This window comes from Anabrus simplex, chromosome 2, assembly GCF_040414725.1.
Source record: "Anabrus simplex isolate iqAnaSimp1 chromosome 2, ASM4041472v1, whole genome shotgun sequence".
In the NCBI taxonomy this organism is placed as follows: Eukaryota; Metazoa; Arthropoda; class Insecta; order Orthoptera; family Tettigoniidae; genus Anabrus; species Anabrus simplex.
In genome coordinates, this window is record NC_090266.1 from 422,641,148 (window position 1) to 422,654,933 (window position 13,786).

At 38.4% G+C, this 13,786-nt stretch overlaps 1 protein-coding gene across 2 annotated transcripts in view; it reads right to left on the minus strand.

Moving 5' to 3' along the window:
* Positions 1-13,786, minus strand: part of AhcyL1 (Adenosylhomocysteinase like 1) — a 472,277-nt gene that overhangs the window by 42,985 nt on the left and 415,506 nt on the right. For both annotated transcript variants that reach the window (XM_067140830.2, XM_067140831.2), the window contains one exon: positions 1,849-2,014. In XM_067140830.2, coding sequence (XP_066996931.1) covers positions 1,849-2,014 — 166 coding nt within the window. The remainder of the gene's footprint in view (positions 1-1,848; positions 2,015-13,786) is intronic.

Genomic DNA, 13,786 nt, shown 5'->3' on the forward strand with positions numbered 1-13,786 from the left:
TTGTTCTCTGAATCATTTTGGTTTTGGTCATTAGTCAGAGCATGGACATTGATTAATGTATATGTTTTGTTTGCACAGTGCAGGGATAGTAGCAATAGCCTATTGTTCATAGGATTGAGGTGTTGACTGAAAAAGTCATGCCATACATTGGGTGTTCTCCATTACTCTTTTTTGGGCTTTGCTTTATTATTATTATTATTATTATTATTATTATTATTATTTCTGCCTCCATAGCGTATTGGTTAGCACTATTAGCTGCCGTCCTATAGGGCCCAGGTTCAATTTCCGGTACTGCCAGAAATCTAGTTAACATAGTAAGTGCTAACATAGTAAGTGAAACTTCACCTCCTTTTGGGGGGTGAGGGGTGCCTGAAAAAAGCGATTATTATTATTACTATAATTATTATGCACTCAAAAATGAGAACTGCTGCTAAATGTTGAAATATTGAAAGGATTACACAACAATAAAATAAGCAAGACATTATCAAATAAAACAACTACATTGTTATTCTAAACTACACTTAAGCCTATCCTCATTATAACAGATTAAAAGGAACAAGAGAAATGCAGTCAGAACTACATTCCTAGTCAGATTTTTCCTATAGTACTCAAGGATTATACAAACATTCAAGATATTTTCTAATAAAATAACTACATTATCAATCTAAACTGCTCTTCGACATATCCTAATAACAACGGATTAACTGAAACAACAGAAACGTAGCTAAAATAAAATACTGGGGCCGATGACCTCGATGTTAGGCCCCCGATGACCTCGATGTTAGGCCCCTTTAAACAACAAGCATCATCATCATCATCAAAATAAAATACTTGTTAGACAGATTTCTTTCTTACATGCTAACAGAAATTAAAAACTGCCTCTAAATGCTGAAAGATTGAAGTTGCAAAGTGCAAAGTACACTAGAGACATGAACTATGCAGAACTACAAATACCGGAATGCAGGAATTGACTGATTAATTATTCTTCTTCTTTGTTTCTCAACCATATGCCAACAGTGCAATATTTGAGTACGAAGAGCAGCAATAATCACCAACTCTGCAAAGACTGTTAGCTATTTTGCCAATGAAATACCATCCGTATATTCTCATGAACTTACCTTTTGAACAAAATTTAGAATTTACTTATTTAAAACAATTACTACATTAGTAATAGATTGAATGGATCTTGAAGTTCTATACGAAATACCATGTCTATTGCCTGCTTGAATGTACAAGTTGCAGAAGGTCAACTCCATAAACCTATCTTTTTAAGTATTCTACCAACAAAACAGCAAACCAACCCAATATTGGAAAAAAATAAACCTAACCTACATAACATAGAGGAGGTAATTTACCGCACACCAACAGAACTACTCAATGTAAAATTAACATCCCTAATCTTGATTACTACTTACAAGCACCAATATTTACTGCACTAAATGGATTAACCAAATTTTAATAGATGTTAACAACTTTATCACTAGGATAAGACAGAGAACTTTCAACAGCTGACCATTCACCAGCATGTCCAACAATCAATGGGTACTGTTAGCAACAATTAGCTGAACTTTGCTTCTATGTATGTCTATTCCAGGCAAAGCCAGATAGGGTAAGGTGTCAGAGTATATTACAGGGCTTGATATGTGTCATATTATGCAGCAATTTTTGACCCATAATTTATACACTGTTCACTTGCACTGCACATTAATATTCACCACACCAAATGTCCATTAATGCAACTGAATAATAGAATTTCCAGTGAATTCCTAGCAGAGAACCCAATTTAATAAAAATGTTACTTTAACTACATTTTAAATGATTACAATTTAAAAACATCTGCATACTTACAACATCTATTTCTGTATTCGAATGACCCATGTTACATACAACACATCCATTCTTCATTTTATCCATATGTTCACGGGTTACCACATTCTTATTACCAGTAGCAGTGATTACAATATCCACATTACGAATGACTTCATTCAACTTCACGACACGAAAACCATCCATGCTGTAGGAAATAAAACAAACAGTTAACATAAAAACTGTTGAATTTGAAGATTTTTTCCTTTTGGTAATAGCTGAAACCATTTCTTTTCAGTTTCAACTCAGTTAATTCATAACTGTTAGGTTCTTCAGTCTGCCGAAACTAATTTTGAGTAATAAATTTATAAACTACCTGAAAAAATAATACAGTAGTATACTCAAAACTCAAAATTAGTTTTTAGCAGCACAAAGAAAACAAACATTTCTTAATATAAGTACAAAATACAGGGCTATTTTTATATTTGCTAAATATTCCACATTAATCTAATGAGATGCAACAATTCTGTCAATCTTAATTCCAAATCTCACCCATATCCCTGATGAAGGGAAAATAATTCCTTCAGCACACTCAAGTTGCTTGTATTAACTGTGCTGTGAGGGACATCATTAGTTTTAATAGTTATAAACAAAATTGCTTATATTACTGTATTGTGATTCCCATGAGTTCAAGTTCCACACAGGAACACAATATTCATTAGCTGGTAAAGAAAGTAATGAAAACTGGGCATGGGGTTTTTCTTCTTTTACTTTCGGACAAGAGACCACAGCTTAAACATCGAATTCTAAGAGAAGCTAGATGAAGTCCTTGCTAATTTTAAATGTTCACTAGGAAAACTATAGCTCCACACACAGGAGTAAGTTCACCCCTTGTTTGAACTGTACCAAATTGTTAAAGCTGAAAATGTATCAGAACACATCAGTGCATGAACTGAAACCAGAAATTCAATAGCTAGGGTACATTTCTGTAAGTGGCTTTGGAAGTCAGTTTGCGATGGCGACACAGACCCACATTCGACTTCTTTTCTGATAAAGCCTGGTTCAATCTAAGTGGAGTTTATTCACAGAACAGTAGATATTGGTCAAAAATGAACACTAGATAACACCAAAAAAAATTCTCTTCATAATGTAAAAGTTTGTGAAACCCATTATAGGTGGAAATCATTAGGAAGGTAAATATTGACATTCTGCAAGCCAGAGCAAGTAATGTTGGTAGTTTGTGAATCATTGTGGTAGGTTAGAGAATATGAAACGGGAATTAGGTAGACTAAAGTTAGATGTAGTTGGCACAAGTGAGGTATGTTGGAAGGATGACGATTTTTGGTCGGGCAACAATAGAATTATCAACACAAAACCAAAAAGGGAAATTCAGAAGTGAGTTGAATAACGAATAAGAAAATAGGGCAGCAGGTAAGCAACAACTATCAGCATAGTGAATGTATTATTATTATTGTCAAGATAGACACCAAGCCATACCCACCACAATAGGGCAGGTCTACATTCCTACTAACAAAAGGAAAGCAGGGCATTCAGTGGGTATAAAATAACCAATAGGAAGAACTGGATTATGCGTACGAGCTCTGTCTTTTTGCAGAATGTTTTTGGAATGGTAATACTAAATTCCCATGAAGGGAATTAGATATTTTTCCACCAATAGAGCATATCAAAATTCAGATCAAAAATTGGATGTATGGCTTTTCAGGCGTTTGCTCTATTAACCAGCATTTCGTCTTAGGTCTGACACTAGACTCGTCAGAGTGGGATGTGTCAGACCCTACCCACTGATGCTGGGGTGTATGCAGGTGAACTTATCAGAAGCCTCTTATGTGGCACAGTCTGACAACTGCATACGGGAGATAAAACTCCACAATGGAATTGATGCCAGCCTAGCAATTCCAAATGGTAATACTAAATTCCCATGAAGGGAATTAGATATTTTTCCACCAATAGAGCATATCAAAAATCAGATCAAAAATTGGATGTATGGCTTTTCAGGCGTTTGCTCTATTAACCAGCATTTCGTCTTAGGTCTGACACTAGACTCGTCAGAGTGGGATGTGTCAGACCCTACCCACTGATGCTGGGGTGTATGCAGGTGAACTTATCAGAAGCCTCTTATGTGGCACAGTCTGATAACTGCATATGGGAGATAAAACTCCACAATGGAATTTGGAATTGCTAGGCTGGCATCAATTCCATTGTGGAGTTTTATCTCCCGTATGCAGTTATCAGACTGTGCCACACAAGAGGCTTCTGATAAGTTCACCTGCATACACCCCAGCATCAGTGGGTAGGGTCTGACACATCCCACTCTGACGAGTCTAGTGTCAGACCTAAGACGAAATGCTGGTTAATAGAGCAAACGCCTGAAAAGCCATACATCCAATTTTTGATCTGATTTTTGATATGCTCTATTGGTGGAAAAATATCTAATTCCCTTCATGGGAATTTAGTATTACCATTTGGAATTGCTAGGCTGGCATCAATTCCATTGTGGAGTTTTATCTCCCGTATGCAGTTATCAGACTGTGCCACATAAGAGGCTCCTGATAAGTTCACCTGCATACACCCCAGCATCAGTGGGTAGGGTCTGACACATCCCACTCTGACGAGTCTAGTGTCATACCTAAGACGAAATGCTGGTTAATAGAGCAAACGCCTGAAAAGCCATACATCCAATTTTTTATCTGATTTCTGAATGTTTTTGGGACACGGAAATCAAACTGAATGACTTAAAAATAGAAGCTTAAAGATAAATAACAAAAAGACTAAGGAAATGCGCATAAACCATCATAACAATTCTACCTCGACTCTAGATGGAATGAATACACAAAGGGCAGAGGAATTTTTCTACTGGAGAAGCATGGTCAGCTAGTATGAAGGTGACTCTAGAGATGTCTGAGCTGTATAAATAAAGCCAAAACATATTTTGCACAGTTACAACCAATATCGAGATCCTCTCATATTCGCATAAAAACTGATGATGATGATGATGATGATGATGTTGTTTAAAGGGGCCTAACATCTAGGTCATCGGCCCATAATGGTATGAAATGAGACGAAATGAAATGACAAATTAAAAGCCCAAAAACATCCACTGACCACAATTCAAAACGTGAGGATGAAGAATGAATGGATGGATATGAATTTAAAACTATCAGTGGAACCGGCACACAGTGCCTCACATGCACAGAAGCAGGGACTGCTTCTATAGCACAATACTGAACTGATGATACTTGTAAGCGAAAGGGGTCCAAAATCCAAGTCAGCGGCCCCTTATAATGGTAGTTATCACTAGGAAAGTAGAACCATGGTATCTGTCATGTTGCAGTACTAATCAAGAGTAGCGTAGACTCGTGGTATTCCATACATTATGGTACTACTCAAAGGTAATGAAATTTGCACATGTATTACAGACCTATGCTGTTTCACACATTGCGGCACCATTTTTTTTTTTTTCTAGTTGCTTTACGTCGCACCGACACAGATAGGTCTTATGGCGACGATGGGATGGGAAAGGGCTAGGAAAGGGAAGGAAGTGGCCGTGGCCTTAATTAAGGTACAGCCCCAGCATTTGCCTGGTGTGAAAATGGGAAACCACGGAAAACCATTTTCAGGGCTGCCGACAGTGGGGTTCGAACCTACTATCTCCCGAATACTGGATACTGTTACAAGTGATGAACTGATTTCATATGCCTTCCACTATGTATTAGACATCTATTAATGACTACGGCTTTAAGCCGTACAATCATACGACGTCCTAATCAACAAAGAACTACATATGTGTTTATCATTTTATTAGATCTTTAGTTATTTCACTGAACATTTTATATGTACTACCTATGAATCCACTAGTTTTTAGTATCAATTGAATGTAATGTATATTCTCATAGAACTGATATTTTATGCCTTCCACTATGTATTAGACATCTATTAATGACTACGGCTTCAAGCCACCTTCTTTTACCATAGTACAATCAAACAAGTCCTATTCAACAAAGAACTACGTATGTTTTTATCAATATATTAGACTTTTAGTTACTTCATGAACATGTTTATAACAAACGTAAATCTTACCTCTCTTATAATCATCAAACACATTTTTGAATATCTTTAACCAGATGCCTGGTAAAATAATAAGGTTTTTGATAATGACTGAGGATGCCTCACAGTAGGAGGCGAAACATGTCTCATCTGAATAATGTTTAAAAGTAAATGCCAACATCTTGTAATGTATTGAATAGGTGGAAATAAACAAAAAATATTATCCTATATGCAGTTTACTGGATACTGGCCGCGGCACCATTTACAGGCAACGCAAACCTATAGTGTTCATCACATAAGGGTACTAACCACAGAGACTCGTACTATCCCGTGGTGTTCCTCATATAGTGGGTACTAATCATAGGCAAGCCAGAACCATGGGTTCCCTCATCCCATGGTGTTGCTCATATAGTGCTACTATTCACAGGTACTGTAAAAGCCGTCGTGCTCTCGTTTGCTAATAATCACAAACCTATTTGGTACCCAACATAGTGGTATTAAAAGGAGAACAATAAAACTTTGATTTCCACCTATTCAGTACATTAATGTATCCTTTTAACAGACTTTCAATACGGAAAAAATGAGGATAGTCTCTTGCAATAGTGGTACAACGTGCAAGTAAAAGCAACCCATGGTGTTCCCCACGTGGTGGTACTAATCACAAGTAGTTTCATGGTTCCAATTTGATCATCCCTTGGTTGCCCCTTTTAGCCACCTTTTACGACAGGCAGGGGATACTGTGGGTGATTTCTTTGTCTGTGCCCCCACCCACAGGGGTTTGTGTGTTTGGTCCACGAGAGGTATTTTATTTCCCTCAAGTCCGCCGGCAAGCCGGTTAGGATCCCCTATCTGCCACCTGGGACGCACCACAAGGGAGTATCACCTCTCCCCCTGTTACGCCAGCATAGTAGGTTCGTGGTGCGTAAAATCTAAGAATATTAAATGCATATACTAAATCTATTTTAATGAATGACAGTGCAACCTGGAAAGTTAAAAAAAGACATTACCACAAGGTTACTTTTATAAATCATTGCTTGAGGTACATTATGAGAATATGGCAGCCAAAGACTAAAAAAAGACCTTTGGGGGAGGGCCATAAGTTAAAGTACTGAACAGCAACAAATAATAAGAAAATGGAGGTGGATTGGCCACACCCTCAGAAGACCACAAGGATGTATCACAAGGCAGGCATTGAGCTGGAAGCCGCAAGGTAGTCACAGGCAAGGCAGATCGAAAATTACCTGGAAGACAACCACAGACTCAATAAGACATGGGGAAAGGTGAATGCATTGGTAGTAGACAGAAGAAGCTATAGAAATTACATCAAGACCCTTTGTTCCAACTAGGAATTAAAGGAAATAAGTCAATATGCCAGCTACATTAGTCCAGTAGATGATAAAGAAATCGAAAGAATATATGAATATACCGGTAATTACTACTATTGGTTTTATGTTCCACTAACTACTTTTCTGGTTTTTGGAGACTTTGAGGTGCTGGAATTTTGTTCTGAAAAGAGTTCTTTTACGTGCCAGGAAATCTACTGACACGAGGCTGATGTATTTGAACACATTCAAATACCACCAGACTGAGCCAAGATCAACCTACCAAGTTGGGCTCCGAAGGCCAGCGCTCTACTGTCTGAGCTATTCAGCCAGGCTACAATGTATGAAGAGATAGAGGATTTAATACAATATGTAAGAGGAGATGAGAATCTACTTATTATGGGAGACTGGAATACACTGGTAGGCCAGGGAAGAGAAGGTAATGTAGTAGAATTCAGACAGGGACAAAGGAAAGATGAAGTTGGCTGGTAGAATTTCTGCACTGAACATAATGTACTCCTTGTTAATTTTTGGTTCAAACACCAGAAACAACAGCTATATATATGGAGAAGATCTGGAGAGACTGGAAGGTATAAAAAGGACTTCATTATGATTAGGCAGGGATTCAGAAACCTGCTGGTGGACCTTCCCAGGAGCAGATGTGGACACTGACCACAGTTTGGTGGTCATGAAATGTTGTCTGAGGTTGAAGAAATTGAAGAAAGGAAGGAATGCAAGGATATTGGATCTTGACAAGGCGAAGGAAAAGAGAGTGAGGAATAGTTTCAAGGAACATGCTGCACAACAAATAAACGAAAAGGCTGAAGGAAACCCAATAGGTGAAGAATGGACAGTTCTGAAGAATGAAATGAACAGACTGCTGAAGAACGGAAGAAAGGCAAGATCAAGTCAGAATAAGTGGATAACACAGTAGAAACTAGGCTTGATTAACGAACGGTGAGTCTGGCCCCACGGTGTAGGGGGCAACGCGTCCGCCTGTCACCCGACGGCCCCGGGTTCGATTCCCGGCCGGGTCAGGGTTTTAAAATTGTAAATGATTAATATACCTGGCCTGAGGACTGGGTGTTTGTGTCATCCTTAATGTTCCTTTCCTCACATTCAACACTCTACACTTCTGCAATAACACTTACACACAGGTTCCTATCATACGGTGAAAGTAGTGGCAAAAGATCTGGAGAGGTTGACGCCATGAACAAATATAATTTTTTTTTTAAACCGAACGGTGAAAGTACAAAATTTAAATCATGAGGAAGGCAGAACAGAAAACAGGTGATTAAAAGAAAGAAGGCCGGGCTGACAAGGGCGTTAGCACATGTTGTGATCACAACTGCAGTTGAGTTATGGTTTGTATGAATATGTTTGGGGTTCTGATTACAAAAATGTATAAACTAAGTGCCATCGCCAATTACACTGTAAGTTACTACGACTTGATATTTCACTCACAATGGACCATACCTAACATGATATCATGACTTTAGTAACTTTAGTCATCGTGAACATTTTTTCTCTAGCTAATGTAGTTATTTGCAGTCTATGCAATGGTAAACACACACCGCGCCGTACCAAAGGTCACCTGACAAAGTGTCCGAGCTAACACCTAGGGGAACCAGACAGGCATGAAGCATAAGAGCAAGAAATCCAGTAGTATAGTGATAACCATTTGTATTGCATCAACCTCAGCAGTTAATCCGTTTGTTTGTGATGTTACCGATTTCACAGCAAGTCACATTACTCTCAATGTCAACGTATTCATGTGATAATGAATCCTGCAAATATAGTGAGCATGACTGCCAGCCATTACAAACACAAAATAAGATCCACAGACATAACAGTAAAGGAAAGAAATGCAGCTGCATTCATATAATCAATGTGTTAGATGAAACAGTGGCAACCAATGGTAAAAATGAAATGGCGTATGGCTTTTAGTGCCGGGGGTGTACAAGGACAAGTTCGGCTCACCAGATGCAGGCCTTTTGATTTGACGCCCATAGGCGACCTACACGTTGTGATGAGAATGAAATGATGATGAAGACGACACATACACCCAGCCCCCGTGCCAGCGAAATTAACCAATTATAGTTAAAATTCCCGACCCTGCCGGGAATCAAAGCCGGGACCCCTGTGACCAAAGGCCAGCACGCTAACCATTTAGACACGGAGCCAGACAAAACATGGTGTATAAAGTAAAGATCATCCCTCCTAGGTGCACTTTCATTCAGCCACTTGATGTGCTATTCTTCCGACAGCTCAAGGGGGTCCTGAAGCGGACTGAAGATCACAGTATCCTTAACGGCTATCAGTTCACACCATCGTCGAGGGATTTAATTTTGTTGCCAATGTGTATTCAGTTCTGTTCTCCAGTCTTCACAGACTAAGTTCGGTACTCATGGACTGTAGCTGGATATAATTACTTCAGACCAGAGAGGTTTAAAACACTGCCTGAACCTATTTTTGATGTTCAAAAGCAATGTGACTCGGAAGACTGCTTAATGCAGGCATTCATGAAGCGTTACTACTATGATAAGCAACTCTGTTTCCGGTACTTTATACTCTGTGGACATGATCATCCCCGTAATATTTTGCCATGAGCTACCAACAACCCATTCTTTTGAACTCTGTGACTGAACATGCACATGAATGTAAAGTGCAGTGTAATTGTCAATGGCAATTATTTTGTACATATTCGTAATGTACATGTGAAACTCTTACATGCAAACCAAAACTTTTTTGCAATTGCGATCGCAACTTGCGCTAATTCTGTTGTGACTGGCTCAGATAGTTGAGGTACTGGCCTTCTAACCCCAACTTAGCAGGTTCAATCCTGGCTCAGTCCAGTAGTGTTTGAAGGTGCTCAAATACGTCAGGCTCATGACAGTAAATTTACTGGCATATAAACAAACTCCTATGGGAATAAATTCTGGCACCTTGGCGTCTTCAAAAACCATAGAAGTAGCTAGTGGGATGTAAAGCCAATACCATTGTAATTATAAAAGAAAGAAGTACAGAAAGTGTAGCGCAGCAAGGAGGAATGGCTAAAAGAGAAGTGCAAGGATGTTGAAGGTTGTATGGTTGTAGGAAAGATAGGTGCTGATTTTAGGAATATCAAGGAAACCTCTAGAGAAAGTAAAGCTAGGTGTACAAATACCAAGAGCTCAAATGGAAAACAACTTCTAGAGAAAGAAGAAAAGGCAGAAAGATGGCAGGAGCATATTCAACAACTGCCTCAAGGGAAGAAGTAAATGATAAAGTTCCAGAACAAGAACAGGCTGCTGATGCTGATAAAATGGAACACCCAAATTTGAGGTCCAGAATTCAACAGAGCTTTGAGAGAAATAGGAACAAAGCAACTGGAATTTATGGTATATCCTCAGAATTACTCACAACCATAGTAGAAACCGATATGGCGAGGTTATTCCATTTGTTGTGCAAGATGTATGATACACGAGAAGTGCCATCAGAGTTTAGACAGAATGTTGTTTTACCTAATTCCCAAGAAAGCAGGTGCTATCAAGTGTGAAAACTGCTGCACCATTAGTTCAGCATCTCTCACTTGCAAAATGTTAACAATTATAGATGAATGGAAAGACAAGTCAAAGCCGAGTGGGGAGGATATTAGTTTTCCTTCTGAAGAAATGTAGAAACACAAAGCTACCGAATTAAGGAGGACAAACCCATGTACATAGCATCCATAGATCTTGACATGGCATTCGATAATGTTTATTGGACAAAGCTATTTGGGAATCTGAAGAAGATAGTGATCAGTAGGGGGCGGATTTCTATGACCAGTCATATTTTTTCCCTTAACATTATATCTTATAGTCTTGTATTTTCAACACGTTTCCAAGCACGATGTTCAAAATTAAACATGTTTTACTGGGCATATAAATGCATATTTAGGCTTTCTTAAGTTTTATGGCATATTTTCAACAAAATATCATTATAACGGCATATTTTGGTAATTTTCATTTTAATTTCGTATTATAAAAATCAGAATAAGCTCTAGAAATTATTTTTCAGGATAGATTGGAATATACTACTGAAGAACCATTCTAAAGTAGTGTATGGAATGTTTCTAACAGGTAGGAGCTATTGTTTGCTAGCTGGGTCAATTTCTGGAAACCGGGCAATCGTTTACACGGAAGCAGAGGTAATTCTGCAGTTATTTGTCATTGTTCTTATCTCTCCCCTTCCCCTTCCCTCTTCCACCTTCAACACACTGAATGACCTTGGTCATTAGGGAGCTTCAGTCATTCAGTTCCTTTCAATATGCCTAAAACGAAAGTCTCAATTTGTGGAAAGTTGCGAAGTTTTGTTCGCGAGTTCGGTGAAAACATATTCAGTACGGACGGAGTGATATTATTCTGTAAATTGTGTGAGGTAAAATTTATTGCCGAAAAACGCTTCTCTGTGCAACAACACTGTAATACTGTAAAACATAAGAATTGTGCAACTAGATATTCTGCACTCGAAAATAGGCAACGTCTGCTATTCGAAACCCCGACATCAAGTTCTCAGAGTTCACAATTTTCACAAGATCTCTGCAAGATGATGGTTTCGTCTAACATCCCTTTAAAGAAACTTAACAGTCGAAGCTTCAGACAGTTTCTTGAAAAATATACAAAGCATCCTGTTCCCAACGAACCTACTCTCAGGAAGGACTATCTGACCCCTTGTTGTGAAGAGATGTTGGATATAATAAGGCGTGGCGTCGGAGACAGTAAGATATGGGTTTCAATAGATGAGACCACAGATGTGGATGGAAGATATGTAGCAAATGTGATTGTTGGCACGCTGAAGGAAGACCGGCCTGGAGATACATTCCTCCTGACATGTGAAGTGCTAGAGAAGACAAACCATTCCACCATTGCAGTTCTCTTCGACAATTCAATGAATCTGTTGTGGCCAAACGGGGCAAAGAGAGAGCACATTTTTCTATTTGTAACTGATGCTGCTCCGTATATGGTGAAGGCAGCGAAGGGACTTAAAATGCTATACCTGAAAATGATACATGTGACATGTCTTGCACATGCCTTGCATAGGGCAGCTGAAGAAGTTAGAAGTAGCTACCCTGAAGTTGATAAATTAATATCGAACTGTAAGAAAGTGTTTGTCAAAGCTCCGCTTCGCGTTCAGAAATTTCAAGAAGAAGCACCTTCACTACCCCTACCTCCCAAGCCAGTTATAACGCGATGGGGGACTTGGCTTGATGCCGCAGAGTACTACTGCAACAACTTAGATGTCGTGGAGAAGATCGTGAAGTCTTTTGATCCTGCAGAATCGTCCTCCATAAAAACCACTCAAGATTTATTTTCAAGCACTACATTAAAAGCGGACCTGGCTTACATAAAGTCCAATTTTAATTCTTTATCTGGAGCAATCACGCAACTGGAAGTTTCAGGTGCAGAACTAAGCGATGCACTGGATGTTGTAAAGTGCATTGAACAGGAATTAAAGCATGCAAAAGGAACAATAGCATCTAGGGTGTGTAGAAAATTAGAAAATATACTGGAAAAAAAATAGCGGACTTGTGTACCTGCGTGGAATAAGTGACATTCTTTGTGGAAACCCTTCATCTGCAGATTTCCAGGAACTTTCTCCAAGTGATTTAACTCTACTCAAGTACGCTCCCATTACATCATGTGATGTCGAAAGAAGTTTTTCTCGCTACAAGACGATACTCAGCGACAACAGGAGGGGATTCTCATTCAACAATCTTAAGATGCATGTGGTCATAAATTGCAGCAATTCTGATAATGGAGAATAGATCAGGTATGAAAGTTTCATTCAAATAACATATGTTTTGTGTATAAATTAAAACTGATAGAATACTGAACAGTGAAATTAACTGTAGTGTTTATGTCTTCCACAGAGTCCGTCCTTGCCTAGGAGTATGCAGTGTAACCTTAACGAGTTCAGGAAATATTCATCATTTTAGTTGACTTTGGGTTTAAAGATTTCGAAGTATTAAACATTTTTTAAACTCTAAATTAAGTGCAGCCTGTAGCAATCGTAATAAAAGTGCTTCTATGAAACGTAGATGCTATTCATTAAGTCATATTTTGAATTTTATAGGTCATATTTTTATGTTTTTTTAGGTCATAAGTGCATACATATTTCATACATTTTTAGGTCATAGAAATCCGCCCCCTAGTGATCAGATATTGAGAAAGAAGGTTCATCTACAAATTAAAAAAAAATCACTTTGCAGTGATAACAATTAAGAGCTATGGAAAAGAAGCAGCAATCCAAGAAGGAATGAGGCAAGGCTGGAGTCTTCCACTCTCCTTATCAATGTTTATAAATGACAGGTGATAAAGGAAATCAAAGAACAACTTGGAAAGGAAATCACAATCCAAGGAGAGGAAATCCTTTATTTTTTAAATTTGCTTTAAGTTGCACCAAAACAGAGAGCTCTTAGGGCAATGGCAGGATAGAGTGATGATGATGATGATGATGATGATGATGATGATGATGATTATTCTTGTTTAAAGGGGCCTAACAATTAGGTCATCAACTCCAAATGGTACAAAACGAGACAAAATATAAAGACAATTTAAAAGTCCAAAATTCAT